Genomic DNA, 27,237 nt, shown 5'->3' with positions numbered 1-27,237 from the left:
TTAAGTGTTTTTAGCGCAGTAGGTTGCATTTATGAACATTGTCAAAACTCCATTGTCTTATACAAGCAACAAGTTTTGCTCTGTAATTCTTACTTTTCATTTACTTCCAGAACATTCACCAGTTCATGCACCTAAGAATAAAAAAAGGACAAAGGAAGAAGAACATTGTTCGTATTCATTTTCTGAGAAGGAAGCATTGGTAAGGAAGCAATAAAATCTCTCCATTTTCAATGGCCATTTTAGTTGATTCAATTACTGCTAGTTTTATTATTTCAAAACTGATATTTTAATTGCAAGCATATTTGATATGAAAGATTTAAGCATTCATATGGTAATGTTGTTATAGGTTCAGAGTTACAGAATACTACAGTACAGAAGGCAGGCTCTTCGGCCCATCTAGTCCATGCTGACTTGATCTGCCTAGTTCCATCTACCTGCATCTGACCATATCCCACCAAACTTGTCCCACACATGTATCTATCCAAAATTTGCTTAAATGTTACAATTGAACCAGCATCTATCACTTCCACTGACAGCTTGTTCCACAGTTGCATCACACTCTGGAAAAATTTCTCTTTGGGTTTCCCTTAAACATTTTACCTTTCACCATAAACCAATGACCTTTAGTTCTAGTCTCACACATCCTGAGGGGAAAAGCTTGCATGCATTTGCCCTATCTATATGTCTCATGATTTTATATACCTCTATAAGATCTCCCCTTATTCTCCTGCATCCCAGGAAATTTATTCCCCTCCATAGATGCTGCTTGATTTGCTGAGTTTATCAAGCATTTTGCGTGTGTTGTTAAGTCTTAATCTATTCAACCTTTCCCTATAACTCGGGTCCTCAATTCCTGACACCATCCTTGTAAATTTCCTCTGCACTTTATAAACTTATTGATATATTTCCTGTAGGTAGGTGACCAGAACTGAACACATTTATCCAAATCCAGCCTCACCAATGTCAGGTCAATGTGCTAAAAACATTCTTTATGATTCATATCTGTGATGCTACTTGCAAGGAATTATGTATCTGATGTCCCAGGTCCCTTGGTTCTACCGTACACTTCATAACCCTATCATTCACTATGTAATTCTTTCCCTGGTTTGTCCGTCCAAAGTGCAACACCTCATACTTGACTACATTAAATTCCATCTGCCATTTTTCAGGTAATCTTTCCCCCTCCCCCAGCTGGTCTAGATCACACTGCAAGCTATAATCACCTACTACACCCAATCTTGGTGCTATCTTCAAATTTAATTATTCAGTTTATCATATTAACATAAATTGAAAAACAATAATGACCGAGCACAGATCCCTGCTGCACACCACTAGTCACAGGCCTTCAGTCAGAGAAATAACCATCTACTACAACTCTCTGCCTTCTCCCGCTAGACCGGTGTGACTTAGGGGAAGTAGCCTGAATGCCAAGTGACTTAACCTACCTACCAGCCTCCCATGTGTGACTTTGTCAAAGGCCTTGCTAAAGTCTATGTAGACAACTTTCACCACCTTTCCTTCATAAGTCTTCTTGGCAACCTCCTCAAAAAAACTCCATCAAATAGGTTAGTCATGATGTGCCATACAATCCTAGTGAGGCACTGTAAGATATACTTATATATCCTGTCCCTTACTTTACTGTTATAGTACCCCGTGAGATGTATTGCAGAAGGAAACAAGCAAAAATAAAACTTGTCATGATTAAAATGTACAGAAGCGAGTTTATGAAAGGTTTTAACGATAATATTAATTTATTTCCAGGAGCAACAAAAACAAACTGAAAAGCAACACGTGGTTCCAGAGTTCAGCCTAGTTACGGGTAATCTCACATCTTGATTGTACAGATTTCTTTAGAATCAAATTATTTTGCCTATCGAACAAATATAAATTGCTATAAAGCTTGAGATACCAGTTGATATTTTATATTACGAGGATAAGTGCTGGTTCTGTTGTATACACCTCAAAGGAAAGAAGGTGATTACAGACAAGGCTGTTGATTAACGTGCTGTAGGTCCCAAAAAAAGCTGAATTTGATCAACAAAATTTCAGGCTTGAAACCCTCGAGATGAGCTGACTGAAATTTCTGAGGGAGTAAGATAAACTTTTCAAAAAAAGAATAGAAATGAGTTGGAAGAGAGACAGGGAGAGGGAGGCAGGGGAGGAGGGGAGAGAGAGAGAGAAAGATGATGCAGAAGAAATCAGAAAATAAAATTTAATTATAATAAGAGGGAAGAGAATTTTGATAGAAAATAGAAGTTATTTGAAGAAGCTTTTGAAAAAGGCTTAAGATGTGGGTGAATGATTGGAGATGAAGATCCCAGTGTACAAGTTTGTATCACTGTAACAAGTCCAATACTGCAGGAAAAAACAATAATGAATTTGCTATGCTGCATCATCACACAGTGATGCAATGACAATTGAGGCTCAAAGAAGTACTGGTTTAATTGTTCAGAAGGTTGAAGCAGCTCATGCTGAAAGCTAACATATTTGTTCTTGCCCTTCCCTCACTGTGTTCTTGTGATTCACCTAAGATGTCACCATTTTAGCAGAACTCTCAGAAGCTCTTGGGATAGCTACTTGCTGTGGTCATAAATTGTTTTTGTTCACTCTGGTCCAAGCAAAGTTATTATGTTAAAAGTGGTATTGTGAGTATGAATTTCAGAGATACTGCAACTGTATTTATAATTTTACTCTATTCTTCAGGTTCAAAAAGCAGCATCAGTGTTGAAAATCCCAGAACGCCATCTCAAAATAAGAAAAAAACGAAGATAAAGAAAGTTTCAAATGTCACCAAATCAGGTGGGACAATAATTGACATAATAAAACACGAAATTGTTAGATCAACACACACAAAATGCTGGAGGAACTCAGCAAGCCAGGCGGCATCAATGGGACAAAAGTACAGTCGACATTTTGAGTCTAAACCCTCTGGCAGAACTGGGGAAAGAAAGCTGAGGAGTAGATTTAAATAATGGGGGAGGGGGGAGGAGGGGAGAGAGAACCAACAGGTAATAGGTGAAAGAAACCTGGAGGGAGAAGGATAAAATAAAGAGCTGGGAAGTTGATTGGTGAGATGAGGTGAGAGAGGGAAAAGGGGATGGGAAATGGAGAAGTGGGGAGGGGGGTTTGGGGGGGCATTACTGGAAGTGTGAGAAATCAATGTTCATGCCATCAGGTTGGAGGCTACCCAACTGGAATATAAGGTGTTGTTCCTCGAACCTGAGTGTGGCCTCTTCACGACAGTGGAGGAGGCCATGGATGACATATCGGAATGGGAATGGGAAGTGAAATTAAAATGGGTGGCCGTTGGGAGATCCCGCTTGTTCTGGCAGATAGAGCGTAGAAGCTTAGCAAAGTAGTCTGCCGGTCTACATCAGGCCTCATTGATGTATAGGAGGCCACAACGGGAGCACGGAACACTGTAAGTGAACCCATTAGACTCACGGGTGAAGTGTAGCCTCACCTGGAAGGACTGTTTAGGGCCTTGGATGGTTGTGAGGGAAGAGGTGTAGTGGCAGGTGTAGCACTTGTTCCACTTGCAAGGATAAGTGCCAGGAGGGAGGCTAGTTGGGAGTGACGAATGGACGAGGGAGTCACATAGGGAGCAATCCCTGTGGAACACAGAAAGTGAAGGAGAAGGAAAGATGTGCTTGGTGGTGAGATCCCATTGGAGGTGGCAGAGGTTTTGGAGAATTCTGCTCTCAGGGTGAGGCTTTTCATTCCAGAGCGAAGATGTCCTCCTTTTTCAAAGAAAGGAGCTTCCCTTCCTCCACCATCAACGCTGTCCTCAACCACATCTCTTCCATTTCATGCACATCTACTCTTACCCCATCCTCCTGTCACCCTACCAGAGGATAGGGTTCCTCTTGTCATAGAACATAGAAACATAGAACACAGAAAACTACAGCACAATACAGGCCCTTTAGCGCACAAAGTTGTGCTGAACATGTCCCTACCTTAGAAATTACTAGGCTTACCTATAGCCCTCTATTTTACTAAGCTCCATGTACCTATCTAAAAGTCTCCTAAAAGACCCTATCGTATTCGCCTCCACCACCATTGCTGACAGCCCATTCCACACACTCACCACTCTCTGACTAAAAAACTAACCCCTGACATCTCCTCTGTACCCACTCCCTAGCACCTTAAACCTGTGTCCTCTTGTGGCAACCATTTCAGCCCTGGGAAAAAGCCTCTAACTATTCACACGATCAATGCTTCTCATCATCTTATACACCTCTATCAGGTCACCTGTCATCCTCTGTCTCTCCAACGAGAAAAGGCCGAGTTCACTCAACCTATTCTCATAAGGCATGCTCCCCAATCCAGGCAACGTCCTTGAAAATCTCCTCTGCACCTTTTCTATGGCTTCCACATCCTTCCTGTAGCGAGGTGACCAGAACTGAGCACTGTACTCCAAATGGGGTCTGACCAGGGTCCTATAGAGCTGCAACATTACCTCTTGGCTCCTAAATGCAATTCCAGATTGATGAAGGCCAATACACCATACGCTTTCTTAATCACAGAGTCAACCTGCGCAGCTGCTTTGAGCGCCCTATGGACTCGGACCCCACGATCCCTCTGATCCTCCACACTGCCAAGAATCTTACCATTAATACTATATTCTACCACCATATTTGACCTACCAAAATGAACCACTTCACACTTATCTGGGTTGAACTCCATCTGCCACTTCTCAGCCCATTTTTGCATCCTATCAATGTCCTGCTGTAACCTCTGACAGCCCTCCACACTATCCACAACACCCCTAACCTTTGTGTCATCAGCAAACTTACTAACCCATCCCTCCACTTCCTCATCCAGGTCATTTATAAAAATCACAAAGTGTAAGGGTCTCAGAACAGATCCCTGAGGCACCCCACTGGTGACCAACCTCCATGCAGAATATGATTCGTCTACAACCACTCTTTGTCTTCTGTGGGCAAGCCAGTTCTGGATCGACATTGTCTCCATTCCTCATGCCTCCTTACTTCCTCAATAAGCCGTGCATGGGGTACTTTATCAAATGCCTTGCTGAAATCCATATATACTACATCTACTGCTCTTCCTTCAAAGTGTTTAGTCACATCCTCAAGAAATTCAATCAGGCTCATAAGGCATGACCTGCCTTTGACAAAGCCATGCTGACTACTCCTAATCATATTATGCGTCTCCAAATGCTCATAAATCCTGCCTCTCAGGATCTTCTTCATCAACTTACCAACCACTGAGGCAAGACTCACTGATCTATAATTTGCTGGGCTACCTCTGTTGTAATGTGAGCAAGTGTTGTCATGTGAGCATTATTAAAAGTAAGTTAATACTAATTAGGATGATGGGGGGGTGCGGTTTTACTTCCGTTCCTTTTACTTCCGGTGTGCTTTGTATATAGTGTTCCTGCCATGCCGTACGGGTTGTGAAAGCCTCTGTATATACATAACGGTTTTGATGTTCGAGATAAAGTTGTTTCTTTTGGGCATGAAGTTGTCAAGTGTGTCTTTTTCAAAGTAGAAGTTACCACAATCTCTACTCCCTTTCTTGAATAAAGGAACAACATTCGCAACCCTCCAGTCCTCCGGAACCTCTCCTGTCCCCATTGATGAAAAAATCATCGCCAGAGGCTCAGCAATCTCTTCCCTCGCCTTCCACAGTAGCCTGGGATACATCTCATCCGGTCCCAGCGACTTATCCAACTTGATGCTTTCCAAAAGCTCTAGCACATCCTCTTTCTTAATATCTACATGCTCAATCTTTTCAGTCTGCTGAAAGTCATCACTACTATCACCAAGATCCTTTTCTATAGTGAATACTGAAGTAAAGTATTCATTAAGTACCACTGCTGTTTCCTCCAGTTCCATACACACTTTCCCACTGTCACACTTGATAGGTCCTATTTTTTCACGTCTTATCCTCTTGCCCTTCACATAATTGTACAATGCCTTGGGGTTTTCCTTAATTCTGCTTGCCAAGGCCTTCTCATGGCCCCTTCTGGCTCTCTTAATTTCCTTCTTAAGCTCCTTCCTATTAGCCTTATAATCCTCTAGATCTCTAACATTACCTAGCTCTCTGAACCTTTTGTAAGCTTTTCTTTTCTTCTTGACTGGATTTATTACAGCCTTTGTACACCACGGTTCCTGTACCCTACCATAACTTCCCCGTCTCATTGGAACGTACTTATACAGAACTCCACACTAATATCCCCTGAATATTTGCCACATTTCTTCCGTACATTTCTCTGAGAACATCTGTTTCCAATTTAAGCTTCCAATTTCTTGCCTGAAAGCCTCATAATTCCCCTTACTCCAATTAATTGCTTTTCTAACTTGTCTGTTCCTATCTCTCTCCAGTGCTATTGTAAAGGAAACAGAATTATGATCACTATCTCCAAAATGCTCTCCCACTGAGAGATCTGACACCTGAGCAGGTTCATTTTCCAATATCAAATCAAGTACAGCCTCTCCTCTTGTAGGCTTATCTACATATTGTGTCAAGAAACCTTCCTGAACACACCTTACAAACTCCACCCCATCTAAACCCCTCACTCTAGAGAGATGCCAATCGATATTTGGGAAATTAAATTCGCCCATCATGACAACTCTGTTGTTATTATTATACCTTTCCAGGATCTGTTTCCCTATCTGCTCCTCGATATCCCTGTTACTATTGGATGGCCTATAAAAAAAAAACTCAGTAAAGTTATTGATCCATTCCTGTTCCTAACCTCCACCCACAGAGCCTCCGTAGACAATCCCTCCATGGCGTCCACCTTTTCTGCAGCCGTGACACGATCTCTGATCAACAGTGCCACGCCCCCACCTCTTTTACCTCCCTCCCTGTCCTTTCTGAAACATCTAAAACCTGGTACTTGAAGTAACCATTCCTGTCCCTGAGCCATCCAAGTGTCTGTATTGGCCACCACATCATATCTCCAAATACTGATCCATGCTCTAAGCTCGTCCGCTTTGTTCACAACACTCCATGCGTTAAAATAGACACATCCTGAACCTTCGGTCTGAGCGTGTCCCTTCTCTATCACCTGCCTATCCTCCCTCTCACACTGTCTACGAGCTTTCTCTATTTGTAAGCCAACCTGCTCTTCCTCAGTCTCTTCAGTTGGGTTCCCACCCCCCAACAATTCTAGTTTAAACTCTCCCCAGTAGCCTTAGCAGACCTCCCCGCCAGGATATTGGTCCCCCTGGGATTCAAGTGCAACCCGTCCTTTTTGTACAAGTCACACCTGCCCCAAAAGAAATCCCAATATTCCAGAAATCTGAATCCCTGCCCCTGCTCCAATCCCTTAGCCACGCATTTATCCTCCACCTCACTCTATTCCTATACTCACTGAAGCGTGGCACAGGCAGTAATGTGGAGATTACTACCTTTGTGGTCCTGCTTCTCAACTTCCTTCCTAACTCCCTGTAGTCTGTTTTCAGGACCTATTCCCTTTTCCTACCTATGTCATTGGTACCAATATGTACCATGGCCTTTGGCTGTTCTCCCTCCCACTGCAGGATATCTTGGACATGATCCGAAACATCTGGGACCCTGGCACCTGGGAGGCAAACTACCATCCGAGTTTCTTTCTTGTGTCCACAGAATCGCCTGTCTGACCCCCTAACTATAGAGTCCCCTATCACTGCTGCCTCACCTACCACCTCACCAACCTCCGTGTCCAACACATAATTCTCCCACGCTGACAATGATAACTGTTGACCTCTTGAATTAATTGATTTTACAAATGAATTGGTCTATTGTCACATGTACTGAGGCACAGTGGAAAGTTCGTAATTGTCAATTCATTACACAGTGCATCAAGATAATATAAGGTAAAACAATAATCAGACACAGAATATAGTGCAACAATTACGAGTGCAGTGTCAGTAGACATAACCAGGTAGAGACTGTGAAGTCTTATCATTACAAGAGAACCATTGAATAGCCTTATAAGGAGGGGAGTAGAATCTGTTCTTGAAACTGATGGCTTTTGTATCTCGTGCTGACTGGAGAGGAGAGAAAGAATGTCCTGAGTGGGTGGGATCTTTGATAATGTTGGCTACTTAACTGAGGCAGTGAGAGGTATAGACCGAGTCCTTGGAGCGGAGGCTGGTTTCTGTGATGTTTTGAACTGCATGCACAACTCTAGTTTCTTGTGGTCAAAGACAGAGCAGTTGCCATACCAAGTCGTGATGCATCCAGATAGGGTGCGTTGATAAAAGTTGGTAAAGGTAATAGGGCATGCCATTTTTTTTAGCCTTATCATGAAATAGAGGCATCAATCAGCTTTCTTGACCATTGTGTCTAATTAGTTAGACCAGTACAGGCTATTGGTGATGTTCGCTCCTGGGAAATAGAAGATCTCAATCTTCTCAACCTCTGCACTATTGGTGAAAGTAGGAGCACATGCACTTTCTTTCTTCCTGAAGTCAATGACCCACTGTTTTTCTGTGCTTACATTGAGGGAAAAGTGTGATAGTAAGAGATTATTAGCTACCAATCTGGATCTGTAATTCATTGTAATGTTTTTCAAATACAATGTGCTTTGGTGCTTTTCATTAGCTATTTTTTTTAAAAAGCCCATGAAAAATTGGGTCCTTCCACCCTCTTCCCAGTGGTTCTTTAACTTTCTATAATTTGGTGACCAAGTTATAAAAAAGGAATTGAACAGTTCAATCTTCGATTGGTTCAGGCTTAAAAGAATTTCTCTTCAGTTTTTATCCTTTTAGAAATAAATTAATTAGCTTAGCTTGCTTATGTTATAACCTCATCGTATGCTGAGGCCCATTTGTTCCTCTGTCCTCACGGGACTTTTTTCATTGTTCATTTACGGAATATCAGAGATACACTGGCAAGATTAGCATTTATTGTCTCTTTCTATTTGCTGTTAAATAGGAGATGGTGAATTGCATTATATAAATATTACAGTCCTTCTGATATAGGTACTCTCCAACTTCCTGTTGGATAGGAGGTTCTGTAGGATTTGGGGTCAACAATGATTAAAGAAGTGAGATATATTTCTGTGTCAGGATAATGGCTGGCTTGGAGGAGAAGCTAGAAGTGGTGGCTTTCTTGCCACTTCTCATTTGGAAAGTGTTGGTGGAGTAGCATTGGCAAGTAAGCTATTCAATTGAATCAAGGTCTTTATGTTGAAGTAGTAATTTTTAAATAATATATAACCTTTTTATTTGAATGATCAAAGTATAATAACTCAAATTAAAGCATTAATAAATTCATTTATCATGTTTTCCCCTTCTGCACATTAATAAGAGCATGACCTGAAAAACTAATGAATTTCCTAATAAGACTTAATGGAAAATAAACTTGAAATATAATTTTATTAATACATTTTTTGCTGAAGTAAATTGACATTAACTTCTTTAGTAAGAGTCTTTTCAGTTCTCTGAAAGTGGCATTTTCATTATAAGAAATTATTTAGAAAAGGAAGATCTTTGTTAAGAATACGAATTAAAACACATCTCTTTACAAAATGAGCACAGATGTTTTGGTGTATTTTAACAAAAGGCCACAAATTCACAGTAAAATCATAATAAGTTTAAAAACTGAAATAATTTAGTTTTACTCCAAATTTTAATTGCATTATTCTATAACTTTGTATAATTATTGGATTATAATGTGATTGCTTTGTTCTGTTGTGAAATGCTGTGATATATGCTGCACTGTAGATGTAATGGCTGAGACTAGTGGAGAGCTTATGAATGTCCAAAAGAAGCCATTTGAATAGCTGAAAGAAAGAAACCAGGTATTGGTTTCTGAAAATCAGGTTATTTCCCAACAGGCTCATAGCCTGATGCAAAAGCTGCGGATGGTGCAGCTTAAAGTGGAGCATCTGGAAAAAGAAAATCAAAAGCAATGGGAAACTGAGAATAGCCAACCAAGCAAAGGTTGTAAATCTCAACCTTCCTTCAATAGTATTTTATCTACTAATTGATGTTAAATTTAACTTCAGGAGTGAAATATTTATTGATAAGCATGTAATTATGAAGTATTAGGTGTTTTAATTCACCAAATGCTGATTAATACCTTAAATATAATAGAAACTAATTTTCATCATTGGGAAAGATTTTTCAATGGTTTGTGGAATTTGAACAAGTGTTAATGATTTTTATGGTGAAATATCCTTTTGCAGATAAAAACCAAGAACTGGTTTCACTCAGGCAACAGGCTCAGGAATTGGTGGATGAAAATGATGCTTTGAAAATGACAGTACATCGTTTAAGTATAGAGCTAAGCCATTATCAAAGTAAATGCAGATCTGTGGATAAAGAGGTAAAACAAAACTTGAAATTTATTCTTTCTTTTCATTTATGTGTCATTGAAGTTCAACATGCCATTAAAGTTTGCTCATCAAATAAACTTCTGTCGGTATTCAGTTTCTCCAAAAATTATTATATTGGTGCAGTTAATTGCAGAACATTAGATTTAATACCTTGCCTTAAACAGGCTAATGTTTGGTACCTCAGTGGTCAAGTACCATTGTTTGTTTGTCTCCTCATAACAGAAGCAAGTAACAATATTATTTTGAATATACTTCTACTTTTTTGATTTGTATTGACACTCTTAAGAAGTTAATGGTAAATAATCACCTGGAACAAATTGACTCTCCCACAGTACTTTTTGGTCCAGGACTTAGACTTGGTAGTAGTGAAGGAATGGCATTACTGAGTAGCAATACTTTTCAAAATCAATATTTTAATTAATTAATAAGGTCAGGGTGTTTGGACCCTGACCTTATTAATTAATCGATAAAGACTAATTGTCTAATCATATATAGTTAGAAAACATAAAATACACAGCAGGGACTTAACAATGGGGAACTGCCAGACTTTGACAGATAGTGATGAAAAATGTTACTTTACCTTTTTCAACCCCTTTCTGTTGATTTTTATGTTTGATTCCTTGTCATCTTTGAGCTTGCCAAAATGGTGGGCTGCAGATAACATGGATCTGGATTGGAAAAACTCTTCATGCGTGTGCAGACTGAAGCAAGTGAGGTGCTGTTTGGCCAGGACTAGAATGATCGTACAGATGAATGAGTGGCTGAGGAAGTGTTGCAGGGGCAGGGTTTCAGATTTTTGGATCATGGGTTCTCTTCTGGGGAAGGTATGACCTGTACAAAAAGGACAGGTTACACCTGAACCTGAGGGGGACCAATATCCTTGCAGACAGGTTTACTGGAGCTATGTGGAAGGTTTAAACTAATGTGGTAGTGGTTTGGGAAATCAGAGTGATAGTGCTAAGGACGAAGCAATTGGTATACAAGTTGGTAAGGAATAATCCTGGGGACCAGTGAGCCTTGCATCAGTAATGTGCAGACTATTGGAGTGCAAACAAGAGAAGTCTGCAGGTGCTGAAAATTGGAGCAACACACACAGAATGCTGGAGGAACTCAGCCAGCGTGGCAGCATCTATGGAAAAAAGAATAGTTGACGTTTCAGCCTGAAACCCTTCGGCAGGACTGGAGAAAAAAAGCTGAGGAATAGATTTATTGGAGAGTATTGGTAGGAATACGATCTATGACCTTTTGGAGAATCACAATCTTATTGGAATCAGGATCAGATTTATTACCACTGATAAAAGTCGTGAAATTTGTTTTGTGGCAGCAATTTAGTGCAATGCAGTCGGCCCTCCTTATTCGTGAGTTCTGCATGCGCGAATTCAACCAACCGCGAATCGAGAGAACCCGGAAATGCTCTTCCAGCACTTGTTGTTCGAGCATTATTCGCCTCGCGTCTTGTTCGTTCGCTACTTTGTTCCTGTAAAAAAAATGCCTCCTCCAAAGTGTCTTTATTCCCTAAACAAGACAGCATAACAACTACTGTACAGGTATTACAAGTTTTACTCATTGTTTGATCATTGTTCGCCTCGCGTCTTGTTCGTTTGTTGCTTGTGTTGTGAGTAAGAGGAACATGTACAGTTTTTCTTCTTGTCAATATTCTCTGAACATTACAGTATAACAACTATTTACATAGCATTTACATTGTATTAGGTATTATAAGTAATCTAGAGATGATTTAAGGTATACAGGAGGATGTGCGTAGGTTATATGCAAATACTACGCCATTTTATATAAGGGACTTGAGCATCTGCACTTTTTTGGTATCCGCGGGGGGTCCCAGAACCAATCCCTCGTGGATAAGGAGGGCCGACTGTATGTAAAAGTTATTCTGGGTTGCAATAAGAAACGTAAAAATAAATAAATAAAGTGCAAAATAGCAAACTATTGAGGTAGTGTTTAGGTGTCATTGCCTGTTCAAAAATTAATATGACAGAGGGGAAGAATCTGTTGCTTAACCACTAAGTGGGTGTCTTCAGGCCCCTGCTCCTGTTCCTGTTAGTAGTAATAAGAGGAGGGCAGGTCCTGGATGGTGAGGGTCCTTAATGATGGATGCCATTTTCTTGAGACACTGCCTTTTGAAGGTACCTCTGATGGTGGGGAGACTATTACCATTATGGGGTTGGCTGCATCTACAACCACCATGGATTCTTGATTACCTGACTGGCAGACCACAGTATGTGAGCTTGCAACACTGTGTCTGACAGAGTGATCAGCAGCACTGGGGCTCCACAGGGGACTGTCTTGTCTCCCTTTCTCTTCACCACTTACACCTTGGACTTCAACTACCGCACAGAGTCTTGTCATCTTCAGAAGTTTTCTGATGACTCTGCTATAGCTGGATGCATCAGCAAGGGAGATGAGGCTGAGTACAGGGCTACGGTAGGAAACTTTGTCACATGGTGTGAGCAGAATTATCTGCAGCTTAATGTGAAAAAGACTAAGGAGCTGGTGGTAGACCTGAGGAGAGCTAAGGTACTGGCGACCCCTGTTTCCATTCAGGGGGTCAGTGTGCGGACATGGTGGAGGATTACAGATACCTGGGGATACGAATTGACAATAAACTGGACTGGTCAAAGAACACTGAGGCTGTCTACAAGAAGGGTCAGAGCCGTCTCTATTTCCTGAGGAGACTGAGGTCCTTTGACATCTGCCGGACGATGCTGAGGATGTTCTATGAGTCTGTGGTGGCCACTGTGATCATGTTTGCTGTTGTGTGCTGGGGGAGCAGGCTGAGGGTAGCAGACACCAACAGAATCAACAAACTCATTCGTAAGGCCAGTGATGTTGTGGGGATGGAACTGGACTCTCTGACGGTGGTGTCTGAAAAGAGGATGCTGTCCTAATTGCATGCCACCTTGGACAATGTCTCCCATCCACTACATAATGTACTGGTTGGGCACAGGAGTACATTCAGCCAGAGATTCATTCCACCAGGATGCAACACAGAGCGTCATAGGAAGTCATTCCTGCCTGTGGCCATCAAACTTTACATCTCCTCCCTTCGAGGGTCAGAGACCCTGAGCCAAAAGGCTGGTCCTGAACTTATTTCCTGGCATAATTTACATATTACTATTTAACTATTTATGGTTTTATTACTATTTAATTATTTATGGTGCAACTGTAACGAAAACCAATTTCCCCCGGGATCAATAAAGTATGTCTGTGACTATGACTTACATGATCCTGTGCATGTAAGTCTCCATACCAAGTGCTGATCCAATCAGTTAGAATGCTGTCTACAGGGTATTTGTAAAATTGACCAGAGTAATGACGTTGTGATTGTGATTAAAGGCACCAGCGAAACATTGAAGCTGGTGATATAGATGCCTTTATTTTTCAATACAAGCAGGCATAATTCTGGAGATACTCTCAAGAGAGGCTCTCAAACCAAATTTTCTTCATATTTTTATATCCATAAGATTAAAGGTAACAGTAGGTGATCCATTGCAGTTTAATTACTTACAATGATATTGTTCACTTCAATATTTTAGGTTGACTATGCTTCCTTTGAATTACATATCTATAGTGGGAGTCAGCTCAATGTTTAAACATCTTTGTCACAAAATAATTGGCGCAAATAATCTAAAGTCTTCAGAAGACAGAGAGCCAGTCACCCAGAATTAATGCTTTCTGAGCACAGGGATATCCTGAGTACACAAAAAGCTATTGATTGCCTACACCTATGACCATGTTTAAGTGTCAACATCAGGCTAGCCTGCCAGATTGAACCCAAGTCACAATGGTGCAAATGACTCAGTTCATGTTGCCAGGTGTAATGCAAGCCAATTAACACAACCCCATTGCTTAGTGTATGATTCATGCATATGCAAATATCTCATGGATCTAATTAAGTACAGCAGTGAAAATGTTTGTGGCTTTGGATCCCTTCCCCAATTAATACCAATAATGTCTTTATGTATCTACATCTATACTCTCTGTCATCCCTAATTGGCTATGTACAAAACTAAATGGAGATTGCAATAAACCGTTTCAGAAATTTGATCACATCCCCTTCTTGGACACATTTGTCTTCTCGATTTCAATCAGTCTTTTAAATTCAGTTTTGTCATTTGTGTGCTTGTTGCCTCTTTCCCTACTGGTAAGTTGCATTTTAATCACATCTTTGCCTCTTCAATTTCTGATAACTGAAACTGTCAGACATGGCTGTCAGTAGTTACTGTGTGGGCAGGAGGCAGCAACAGGTATTTTGCAGTCAACAGCTCACATACCATACCATGACAGAAGATTAATCAGAATAGTCTACTGTGTCTCTCAGTCTCTGATCAATCTACAGGAGTGTTTGTTCTCTGTTTGAATAGCTGCAGGGGCCTCACCCCACTGGCACCACCTCCTGGACTGCCCATTTAGATTAGATTAGATTATGAGGACACACGGTCCTCTTTTATTGTTACTTAGTAATGCATGCATTAAGAAATGATACAATATTCCTCCGGTGTGATATCACAGAAACACAGGACAGACCAAGACTGAAAAACTGACAAAAACCACATAATTATAACATATAGTTACAACAGTGCAACAATACCATAACCTGATGAAGAACAGGCCATGGCACAGTAAAAAAGTTCAAAGTCTCTCGCAAGTCCCACATCTCATGCAGGCAGCAGAAAGAGGAAAACTGTCCCTGCCATGCCCGACCACAGTCCGACTCTTGAGTCGTCCGAAAACTTTGAGCTCTGATCAGCCCTCCGACACCGAGTACCGAGCACCATCTGTCCGAACGCTTCGACCCCAGCCTCGGTAGCCAACAGCAGGCAAAGCCAGGGATTTTGGGCCTTCCCTCCGGAGATTCTCAATCGCACAGTAGCAGCGGCAGCGAACCGGCATTGACTGTACCGTCGACTGTACCTCTTCCTAGAGATGCTGCCTGGCCTGCTGCGTTCACCAGCAACTTTGATGCAGTTTCTTTCATCCATTTACTTCTGCTGCAGTCTTTGCCACATGATCTGCACACTCATTCCCTTTCTGCTGTTTGCTCTCCCCTTTCTGGTGAGCCTTTACTTGGTGTTGCCTCTACAGGCATGTGCACTGCTTCTAACAGTTCTTGTCTATGGGACTTACTAATATGATTCTCACTCATTGTCTTGTCTCTTGTCTCTGCTTGGGGTTGCTGTCTCTCTGTGAGCCATTTTGTCTTTTTTGTGGATCTTACTTGTTTACTGTCCCAGTCTTGTCCATGTTATTTCTCCCTTTCCTGAGTCTATCATAACACCTGCTTTACATAGAGTGTCTATCCCCAGGACAATACTTCCATTGTTTGGGCACACTCAATAGACTATAGGAAGCTGCACTCCCTCCACCTCACGTACCTGAAGCTTGCTTATCTCTGCCCTCACTGTATCCTGCACTGGTAATGTATATCACCTCTCCAATCGAGAGCAAGGGTAGATCAGTTATCGATACTGAAGACTCTGTGATCACCAACATATTGCATTGTTGTCCTCCTAAAAAACCTTTTGTATACATGTGAGGGTGACCACCACTGGAAATAGAGGCTGCCAGCTGCTTGACTAATCTGAATGCTGTCCTCACGAGCTCTGTAATCCAGATGGGAGTCAAATCAGACAGAAAGGACACTGCTGTCATTTCTGCCTGTTTTGTGGGCGTCTCTTGCACTTTTCTCTCCTTTCAGGACACTGCCTTCAGCTATGTCCTGAGAGCCCATAGCTGTAACAAATCATCTCCTTCACAAAGCAAGTCCTCTGTACATTCACAGCAGCTACATCCACTGCAGGCACCTTACGACTTCTCATCCCCCTCTTCCGGTCTATCTTCCCAACCCATGATACTATTGTTGGGTAGGTCATACCCACCGCTGTCGTCAAATCTAAAATGTCTTGGTGGGCTGAGCTCAGGCCTTCCTTCAGCATTTTCAGGAAGACTGGATCATGCCTTCCTGGATTGTCCAACCCTGAGCATTCCTCGTATGCTCGAGATTTATGCTCTGCTTAATTCATGGCAGGCTCATCAGCTTTCTGAGCCACTAACGTTATCATTACCCAGTTAGGCTCATCTCCCCTAGTAAGTGCTTCACTTACCCCTGAAAGCTGCAATATCTCTCCTCATTCCCGGTGTTGCCCATGTACCACCTTGCAATCTCTGTGCCATACTGTCCCACATATGCCTCGGGCATTTCGTTTTTACCAACATGTGTATATCTTTTGGGTGCACCTGGTGAATTTCAATCATTTACTTGAGCTTGTGTCGGAACTCTGAATTCCCACAAGCAACTTTAAGTCAGGACAGCTCCTACAAAATGTGCTGCTTCTCTATGGAGGTGAAAAGCTTAAGAATAGTAGTAATCAGGGTCGAGGGCTGGCTGGGGTCATTAGAATTCTCGACCAGCTGTGGTTTGAACTCCATAGGGCCATCCCAGTAGATATACCTGCTTATAACATCTCCCTCAAGTATCTCCAAACTAATTCCCATGTTAAGAAAAATATAAGAAATGGATTAAAATTACACAGTACGTACTTAAAATCACGGAGTATGTACTCTGCAGTCCTCCACTGTGCTGTTAAACTCATGATGCCTGTTCTAATCCTTTCCGTGTAAAAGTCTGTTACCCCAAGTTTGAAACGTATTTTTAAAACACACGAGTACATTCACAAGCAAGTATATTACTAAGCAGTATCCTGAAGGAGTGTATATGCTCCCCCTCTGGTGCCACGAACAGTCAACAACCACCTTTTGCTTCAGGTGTCCGTCTCACCAAACCACCCAAAAATGTCTGGCTACTCTCACACTCGCTCACACTCACTCATTCACATATTCACTCGCTCACACACTTGCTCACACGCTCGCTCACACACTCATACACAAACACGCTTTTATATCAAATTGACTTTATTACTTACACCCTTCGAATGCATGAGTAAAAATCTTTACGTTACATCTCCATTCAAATGTGCAATGTGCAATTATAGTAATTTATAATCAATATAATGTACAGCAAGATAGTCAATATAACAGAAATACAGTAGCCTCAGCTGACCTGGCCTGGTGGAAGAAGCTGTCCCGGAGCCTGTTAGTCCTGGCTTTTATGCTGCGGTACCGTTTCTTGGATGGTAGCAGCTGGAACAGTTTGTGGTTGGGGTGACTCGAGTCCCCATTGATCCTTCAGGCTCTTTTTACACACCTGTCTTTATAAATGTCCTGAATAATGGGAAGTTCATATGTACAGATGCACTGGGCTGTCCGCACCACTCTCTGCAGAGTCCTGCGATTGCGGGAAGTACAGTTCCCATACCAGGCAGTGACGCAGCCAGTCAGGATGCTCTCAATCATGCCCCTGCAGAAAGTTCTTAGAATTTAGGGGCCCATCTCAAACTTCTTCAACCATCTGAAGTGAAAGAGGCGCTGGTAACCTTTTTTTGCCATACAGACCACGTGAGGTCCTCAGTGATGTTTATGCCGAGGAACTTAAAGCTGCTCACCCTCTCAACCCCAGATCCATTGATGTCTGTAGGAGTTAGCCTGTCTCCACTCCGCCTGTAGTCCACAACCAGCTCCTTTGTTTTAGCGAGTTGAGGGAGAGGTTGTTCTCTTGACACCACTGTGTCAGGGTGATGACTTCCTCTCTGTAGGCTGCCTCATTATTATTTGAGATTTAGGCCAATCAGTGTAGTGTCATCAGCAAATTTAATTAGCAAATTGGAGCTGTGGCTGGTGACACAGTCATTGGTATTCAGACAGTAAAGGAGGGGGCTTAGTACACAGCCCTGAAGGGCACCTGTGTTGAGGGGCAGAGGTGAGGGAGCCCACTCTTACCACCTGCCGGCGATCTGACTGGAAGTCCAGGATCCAGCTACACAAGGCAGGGTGAAGGCCGAGGTCTCTGAGCTACTTGTCGAGCCTGGAGGGAATTATGGTGTTGAATCTGAATTGTAGTCCAAGAACAACATTCTCACATAAGCATCTCCAGATGTGTAAGGATGGTGTGTAGAGCTGTGGTTATTGTGTTGTCTGTCGATCGGCTGTGTTGGTAGGCAAATTGTAGGGGGTCCAAAGTGGGTGGTAGCATGCTGCAGATGTAGGCCTTGACCAGCTTCTCATGGCATTTGCTTATTATTGAGGTGAGTGTGACAGCGACAGTCACTAAGACATGTTACCTTGGTCTTTTTAGGTACGGGGACAATGGTGGATGTTTTGAAGCAGAGAACATCTTACACTGGGAGAGGGAGAGATTAAAAATATTTACCAGTTCAGCTCTCCACTCTTCTTTTGATACTTCATGATCCCATCATTATTGACGTGATCAGATCTAAGTGTGGGGTGCTACTCTTAAAAATATTCACCCCTTTAGACTGCCTAAGCTGCTGGCCTCACAGTGGTCACGAATGTATCCTGGATGCGCCCCCAAATGTTGTGACTGATCTCAATCACCAGAGAGACACTGAAGATGGTGATATAGAAGTCCTTATTCATCAGAACCAGCAGGCATGATTCTGAACACACTCTCTATAGAGGTTCACAGACCCAAAAGTACATCATGTTGTTATACCCTTAAGATCAAAGGTAACAGCAAATGGTTCAATAAGTTTCAATATTTACAATGACATTGTTTATTTCAATATTTTGTGTTGACAATGCTTCCTTTGAATTATACATTTACAGTGGGAGACTCCTCTGAATGTTCAGACACCTTTGTCACGAAATAATTGAGACAAATGCTCTAAAGCCTTCAGAAGTCAGAGAGCCAGACAGTTAATTTTGCTACTTGCTATTTATAATAAATCTGAAGGTTAATTGCAAGCTTCCTAAACTTATTTACATTTACAATAAGAACTGAAGCCTAGTTTATTTTAAAAATTATTTTATTTTTATTGCAATACAACCCGGTACAGGCCCTTCGGGCTGTTTGAGCCACACTGCCCAGCAATACCCTGACTTAATCCTAACCTAATCACGGGACAATTTACAATGACCAATTAACCTTCCAACCGGTATGTCCTTGGACCGTGGGAGGAAACCGGAGTACCTTAAGGAAACCCATGCATTCCACAGTGAGGACGTACAAACTCCTTATGGGCAGTGGCAGGAATTGAACCCAGATCGCTGGTACTGTAAAGCATTGTGCTAACTACTATGCTATTGTGCTGCCTTCTTGTTTGAATTAATATCTGCTATATCTACATAACTCCAGAACACTCCTTAAAAATGACAGACTAAGCTACTAACTTCGCAAACACGAGGAATTCTGCAGATGCTGGAAATTCAAGCAACACACATCAAAGTTACTGGTGAACGCAGCAGGCCAGGCAGCATCTCTAGGAAGAGGTACAGTCAACGTTTCAAGGATCTCGGCCTGAAACGTCGACTGTACCTCCTCCTAGAGATGCTGCCTGGCCTGCTGCGTTCACCAGCAACTTTGATGTGTGTAAGCTACTAACTTCTTTGGCATAACTTCTTTGTGATTGCATCAATATATTGATAGGCTTTGTGGGTGCCTTGTGAGCCTAACTGAGTTTTACCTTTGAGGAAATGACAATACAAATTAATGAAGGTAGATGTTGGATATAGTATATATGGATTTTAGTAAGTTGTTTGACAAGGTTTCTCATAGCAAGCTCACCTGGAAAGTCATGAGACATGACATCCATGGAAACATGATTGCCTGGATTTGGAATTGGCTTGCCCATAGAACAGTGAGTGTGATAGTAGATAGAATGTATTCTATGTAGTGGTCAGTGACTAGTATTCTGCAGCGATATTTTTTTTGGACCCCCTGCTCCTTGTGATTTTTATAAATCACTTGAATGAGGAAGTTGGGGGGGGGTGGGCTAGTAAGTTTATAGATGACACAAGAGCTGTAAGTGCTGTGAATAGTGTAGAAGTTTGTCATGGGTTACAATGGGATATAGACAGGATGACAAGTTGGTTGGAGAAATATGGCAGATGGAGTTCAATCTAGAAAATTGTAAAGTAGTACACTTTGGAAAATCAAACGTGAAGGCAGAATACAAGGGTAATGGCAGGATCCTTAGCAGTGTGGAAGAACACAGGGGACTAGGGGGCCGGATCCGTAGATCCCTCGAAGATGCTGTGCATGTTAATAGGATGGTTCAGAAGGATTATGGTGCTCTGGTGTTCATTAGTCAGGGGACTGATTTCAAGAGCTGTGGTATTATGTTGCAGCTCTATAAAACTCAGACCACACTTGGAGTATTGTTTATTTCTGGTCACATCATTTTAGGAACAATATGGTTTAATAATAATAATAATAAGTACTTTCCCGAGTGGAAATTATTTCATTACAGCAGCAACATTTAAAAACACACTTAGCATTAATAAATAATAAATTTAATAATAATATTAACTAATAATTACATAATAATATACAATAATAATTTACCACTGTGCAATAATAATGTATGAAATAATAAAACAGACTTTTGTACTATGATGTGTGTTCTCCTGTCGCACAGAGATGAACTGTTGTATATGTTTATTGCATTTGATAGGAAAGATTTTCTGTAACGATCCTTGTGACAGCGGAGCTGAATGGGTGTGTTCGAAAGGGTGCTCTGCTGCTTATTTAGTAGGTCATGGAGAAGGTGTGCCTAATTGTCCATAGTCATAGTCATACTTTATTGATCCTGGGGGAAATTGGTTTTCGTTACAGTTGCACCATAAATAATAGTGATAAAACCATAAATAATTAAATAGTAATATGTAAATTATGCCAGGAAATAAGTCCAGGACCAGCCTATTGGCTCAGGGTGTCTGACCCTCCAAGGGAGGAGTTGTAAAGTTTGATGGCCACAGGCAGGAATGACTTCCTATGACGCTCTGTGTTGCATCTCGGTGGAATGAGTCTCTGGCTGAATGTACTCCTGTGCCCAACCAGTACATTATGTAGTGGATGGGAGACATTGTCCAAGATGGCATGCAACTTGGACAGCATCCTCTTTTCAGACACCACCGTCAGAGAGTCCAGTTCCATCCCCACAACATCACTGGCCTTACGAATGAGTTTGTTGATTCTGTTGGTGTCTGCTACCCTCAGCCTGCTGCCCCAGCACACAACAGCAAACATCATGGATAACGTTTGTTTGGCTCTCATCCTTGGCTACAGCCACTAACTCAAAAGAGTCCTGGCTGTAGCCAAGGACAGATCCAGCCCTTTTGATGAGTTTATTTAGTCTTTTTACATCATCAACACGAATGCTGCTCCCCCAACGTAAAGCCGCAAAGAAGACTGCACCTGCTACAACAGACTGGTAAAAGATCTCTAACATCCTGCTGCACACATAGAAGGATCTCAGCTTCCTTAGAAAATAGAATCTGCTCATCCCCTTGTTGTAAATAGCCTTGATGTTGGTTTTCTAGTCAAGTCTGTTGTCGAGGTGAGCACCCAAGTATTTGTACTCCTCCACCACCACAACTTCTTCTCCCAGAATGTATACAGGACTCATCACAATCCTCTTCCTCCTAAAATCAATCACCATCTCCCTGATTTTGGCCACATTCAGAAGCAGGTAATTCCTCTGGCACCACTCCACAAACTTGTCCACCAGTCCTCTGTACTCCAACTCCTGCCCATCTTTGATATACCCAACCACCTCAGTGTCGCCAGAGAACTTCTGCAAGTGACGACTCTGATTTGTACTGAAAGTCTGAGGTGTGTGGTGTGAACAGAAACCGAGATGGGACAGTCTGTTGTGATGCTCCAGTGCTACTCTCTGCCATCTCAGACAGAGAACTACCCAGTCATACAAACTGGGGTCTATCTGTCAGATCGTCAGTAATCCAGGAGGTAGTGGATTTGTCTACACAAATTTTTCTATTTGTTTAGAGAGGGTGCAGAGATTTGCTAGTCTGCTGTCTGGGTTAGAGAGCACGCCTTATGAGGAAAGTTTGTGTGAGCTAGGGTATTTTTCTTTGTGGTAACAGAAGATGAGAGGAGACCTGATGGAATTGTATAAAATCACGAGAGGCACAGAGTGGGCAGACAGTGTCTTTCGCCCAGGGTGGCAGAATGCATGTATTTAAAGCGAGTGGGGGGAAAGGGGAGAGTTGGAGGCTGTGTTTCTTTTACACACAGCAGCAGGTGCCTAGAACACACTCTCTGGGATGGTGGTAGAAATAGCTACAATGTGGATGTTTAAGAGACTCTTAGATAGGCACATCGATGTAAGGAAAATGGAGGGTTATGGGCTGTATAGGAGGGAAGGGTTAGAATGACCATGGAGTCAGCTTGTATAGGGTGGCACACCATTGTGGACCCAAGGACCTGTACTGTTTTATGTTCTATGTGCTCTGCAGGATATTCTTAACATCTACACGTTTGTATTATATTAACGTGATGCCCCTTGTTTAGGTACTTACTTTCTATTGTTATTATTTCTATTTTTAATAATTATTGATGTCTAACAGCTATTATTTTAGAGGAACAATATTGTCAACCTGAAGTTTCTTCTCCATACCTCCAGAGTCTTTTTCCTCAATGTGTGTTTGGAGACTTGAACTTATTAACTTTTTCTTTAGCATAATTCTGTTTAAATGCAAGAAATACTTTGGTAAATCCAAACTGATGATGTAGGCAAATTTCATAAATATTCTTTACCGTACTTGTTCATAGATTTTATACTTTAATGAAACAAATTTCTTAAAAACTTCACTGAATAGTCAAATTCTGTTAGGGAGATGGTAAACTAGTTACCCTGCTAACTGAAAGTATCCATTTCACATCACACTTTAAATTAATTTTGCAACCATTTGGCTTATCTCTGTCCTCATATTAGGCTGGGGCCTGAAGGATGGGAATAACTTTCACGGATCTGATGTCTGCCATTTTTTTTTCTCAATTCCTAATTTCAATTTTATTATTATTGTTCAGACTTCATAAATTTAATAATCACTTCCTTCATATTAACGACAATTAATATGACATCAGTTACGCTATTTGCCTGCCTTCACAGCTACACTGAAATTATTGCCCAATGCAAAAACCTGATTTGCATTCCTTTGTTAAAACTAATTTCCTTAAATCATTTAATTACTCCTGCCTATAGAAACTTAATAAACTATTTCCAGAATCCACATTGTCACACCACTGGTAACCAGTATTGCAGTTCAACTCATAGTTGTAGAGTAGTATCACATGGAAACAGGCCCTTCGGCCCAACTTGTCCATGCTGGCCCTGGTGCCCACGAAGCTAGACCAATTTTCCCACTTCGGCCCATATCCCTCCCTCGAAAACCACCTATCGATGCACTTATCCAAAAGTCCTCAGAATATTGTTACCTAATCTGCCTCAAAGACTTTCTCTGGCAGTTCATGCCATATACATAGCACCCTTTGCAAGAAGTTGCCCTTCAGGTCCCATTTAAATATTTTGCCTCTCACCCTAAGCCTATACCTTCTAGTTTTTAGTCCCCCTTCCCTGGGAACACAACTGTGTGTGCATCCTCTTTATGTTCCTCATGATTTTATACACCTGTAAGGTCACCTCTCAATATTTTATGCTCCAAAGAATAAAGTCCTAGCCTGCCCAATCTCTCTCTATAACTCAGGCCCTCATGTCCTGGCAGCAGTCATGTAAATCTTGGCACTCTTTGCTGAAATAAGATGTCTTTTCTGTTACAGGATGACCAGAACTGTACACAGTATAGTCTCATAAACACTTTACACAACTAAAACATATTATCCCAATGCCTATACTCAATGCCCTGACTGATGAAGGCCAGCATGCGAAATGCAGCCTTCACTACCCTGTCCACCTCTGATGCGGACTTCAGGGAACTATGTACTTGTACTCCTTGGTCCCTTGCTTCCACAACACGTTTATAAATAAAAACATCCTGTGAAGTACTCTGGACTGTTCAACATGTTTGAAATTTGGCCATATGTAAGTGACTATAATGAGGTAAACTTGTATTTATTTCAGGGGTCACATCACATTGGCCTTCCACCATCAGGGGCACCTCCATCTTGGCTTGTAAGTAAACTAACATTTAATTATTTTATAAGTTTATTTATTTTATATATGATAGACAATTCATAAATCTAAATTATAGTTGCATTTTCCCTGAGCTATGAGGAGGGAATATGCCTTGTAATGTTGACGCATCACTATGAACCGGCTTAAATCTATGTGGCAACTTTTAAAATTTGGGTCGGATATCCTTTTCCCTTCATTGTGTACATCTGAGTAACTTTATATCATTCAAGGTTTTGTAGCTTATAGAACTCTGCAACTTTTTAGGCACAAAATTATAGAGCATCAGCAGCAAAAGTAGTGTAATATTAACATGAAACAAGTGTAAGTGTATATAAATATACCTTTTCAACATATTTGGCATTTAGTGTATTTTTTGGTGTATTGGTAAATTCAAGCCTTCCTCCATCTATCTCTGTTAGTTAATATTTGTTCCGTCATTTCTTAAGAAAAAGGACAATGTAAGAATGCTGTAAACTGACTATTTGCAAGAATTAAATCTAGCCTAGTTTATTCCACAGTGTCAAAACTTGCATGCCACTTACACCTTGTTGTCTGCCTGCACTGCACTTGCTCTGTTAGAGTAGCACTTTATTCTGTATTCTGCTCTTGTTTTCACTTGTACTACCTCAGTGAACTGTCATAATTAAATCATCTTATATAGTGAATCAGGCATAAAAAGCTGAACAGACTTCTATTTCAGTTTCTTATGTTTTAATGTTTTTGTTTTTTTTTGCAAATACATGAAATACGAAGGTACAGAATGGTCGCCTGGGAGAGACCACTATATTATCAAATTATGAAAACATCTTATACTTCACTGCAGCATTCCTCCTCCCTCATACCACCCTCAAAGCCATTTGTAAAAATTGAAGTTGGTTTCGTATTGTCACATGTACCAAAATACAGTGAAATGCTTGTCTTGCATACTGTTCAAACAAATCAATTCATTATACAGTGCACTGAAGTAGTACAAGATAATAACACAACAGAATGCTGAATAGAAAAGCTCCAGAGAAAATGCAGTGCGGTTAGTCAATAAGGTGCAAGATTATAAGAAGCCAGATTGTGAGCTTAAGAGTGCCTCTTGGACCAGGGAACCATTCAATAGTCTTATGAAAGTGGGGTGGAAGCTGTCTTGGAGCCGAATGGTGTGTGCTTCCAAGCTTTTGTATGCTCAGATGGGAGAGAGGAAAAAAGTGAATATCTGGGCTAGGTGGGGTCTTTGATTGTGCTGGCTGAGGCAGTGAGAAAAAGAGACAAGAGTCAATGCAAAGGTTTTTGTGATGTGCTGAGCTGTCTCCACAACTCTAGTTTATTGTGGTCACATGCATAGCAGTTGCCACACTAAGCTATAATGAATGCATCCAGTTAGGATGCTTTCTGTGGTGCACTGATAAAAATTGTTAAGGGTTGGCAATTACATGCCAAATTTCTTTGGCCTCCTGAGGAAGTAGAGACATTGGTGAGCTTTCTTGGCCATGATATCTCAATGATTGGCCCAAGACAGGCTACTAAAGATGTACTAAATTGCAATGATCTCTGTATGTGCAGTACGAAATAATGCATAGCCTATATGTTCTGAGCCTTTTGTGATGTATAAAATTTATAATGAAATGCAATGTCTTGTAGGTGGATATGAAGTATTTATCACCCCTTATGTTGGCTTATGAAGACCGACTACGGAAAAAGGATGCTATATTGGAAGCACATGAGGTATGCCGCTGATACGTACAAGATAATTAATAAAACCTTAACGTTTTCATTTTTGCCTTTTCTCTTAGGTAATTATGCTGCTTATTTCTTCTATATGCCTGGCAAGTGCCCTGCATGTGTCTTCAGTTAGGTGACCTGCCAACAAGTCATGGTGATTTATACTTTGTTTTTTTCCTACTCTGGATGTCTTCTTTGCATGCTGATTTTCCTATCAGACATATTCGGAAACGTAAACAGAGAATGTGCAAGAAATCATCAGGTCAAGCAGCATCAGTGCAGAGAAACTTTTTTTTATCAACAAGGATGGAGCCTTTTATCTTTTTAATGAATTGTTCTAGAGCTAATCCTAATATCTTGCTTTGTGGCTACCTCTAAGCAAACAAATCTCAAGATTGTATTATTTATATAAAAAAGTACTTTGAATATTAATTTGGTATCCTCTATTCCCACATCAGAATACTTCTCAAAGCTACTTATTCACTCCTCTGCAATTCTTCTGAATTTCTCTTGGTGGTGTTCTGCTTCTGTGGAATATATTAAATGAGAATTTAATATACTAAAACAATTTTTTTCACGTGTGTTTTCATAAATCAACAAAAATATTGGCAAAAACTTCTAATTCTAGAGTCATACAGCATGGAAACAGGTCCTTGGATCCAATTGGTCCATGCAGACAACCGCGTTCTTCTGTCTCATCCCAGTTGTCCATGTTTGACCCATAATCCCCCAAGTGGTACCTTACCCTTGTGTCATATCAATACCTGACAGAGTATTTTCGTATTATGTCACTATTGTCGTTTCCCCACCTGCAGCATCCTAATGTTTATCATTAATCAACTGCCTTGAGCTAGTCATTTAATTATTCTAGTTGCAAGAGCATGTTATGGTTGCACTTGTTCAAATGAGAAATTCAACTCTTAATCTGGAAAATGCTTCTTACCACTTACAAGGCATACCAAGTTTGTCAGAGTAATTCTCCACATGAGAGGTTGTTAGAGTACATCAAAAATTATTTCCCACTTCCTGCTATAAGTGCATTTCTAAAGAAAGCTATCCGTTTCTTCATGGTGGGAGCTTCAAAGATAGGAAATAACGAATTGCACCTTTTGGAGTAATTCATCAGCCTCTGAGCACGCAGAACCTCTTTCTTGGGTTTTCACCTATTTCACTTGGGATATAAAATAAATGTCTGTGAAATGGTCA

At 41.1% G+C, this 27,237-nt stretch overlaps 1 protein-coding gene across 2 annotated transcripts in view; it reads left to right on the top strand.

Annotated features, from left to right (window-relative positions):
* cep89 (centrosomal protein 89) overlaps window positions 1-27,237 on the top strand; it is a 189,762-nt gene that overhangs the window by 64,362 nt on the left and 98,163 nt on the right. For both annotated transcript variants that reach the window (XM_063066992.1, XM_063066991.1), the window contains exons 6-11: window positions 111-199; window positions 1,762-1,819; window positions 2,704-2,799; window positions 10,145-10,284; window positions 24,268-24,318; window positions 25,951-26,034. In XM_063066992.1, the coding sequence (XP_062923062.1) occupies window positions 111-199; window positions 1,762-1,819; window positions 2,704-2,799; window positions 10,145-10,284; window positions 24,268-24,318; window positions 25,951-26,034 (518 nt within the window). The remainder of the gene's footprint in view (window positions 1-110; window positions 200-1,761; window positions 1,820-2,703; window positions 2,800-10,144; window positions 10,285-24,267; window positions 24,319-25,950; window positions 26,035-27,237) is intronic.

Source organism: Mobula hypostoma, chromosome 14 (genome assembly GCF_963921235.1).
Source record: "Mobula hypostoma chromosome 14, sMobHyp1.1, whole genome shotgun sequence".
Lineage (NCBI taxonomy): Eukaryota > Metazoa > Chordata > Chondrichthyes > Myliobatiformes > Myliobatidae > Mobula > Mobula hypostoma.
Note: the sequence above shows the minus strand (reverse complement) of the source record. Positions and strands in the feature narration are given on the sequence as shown.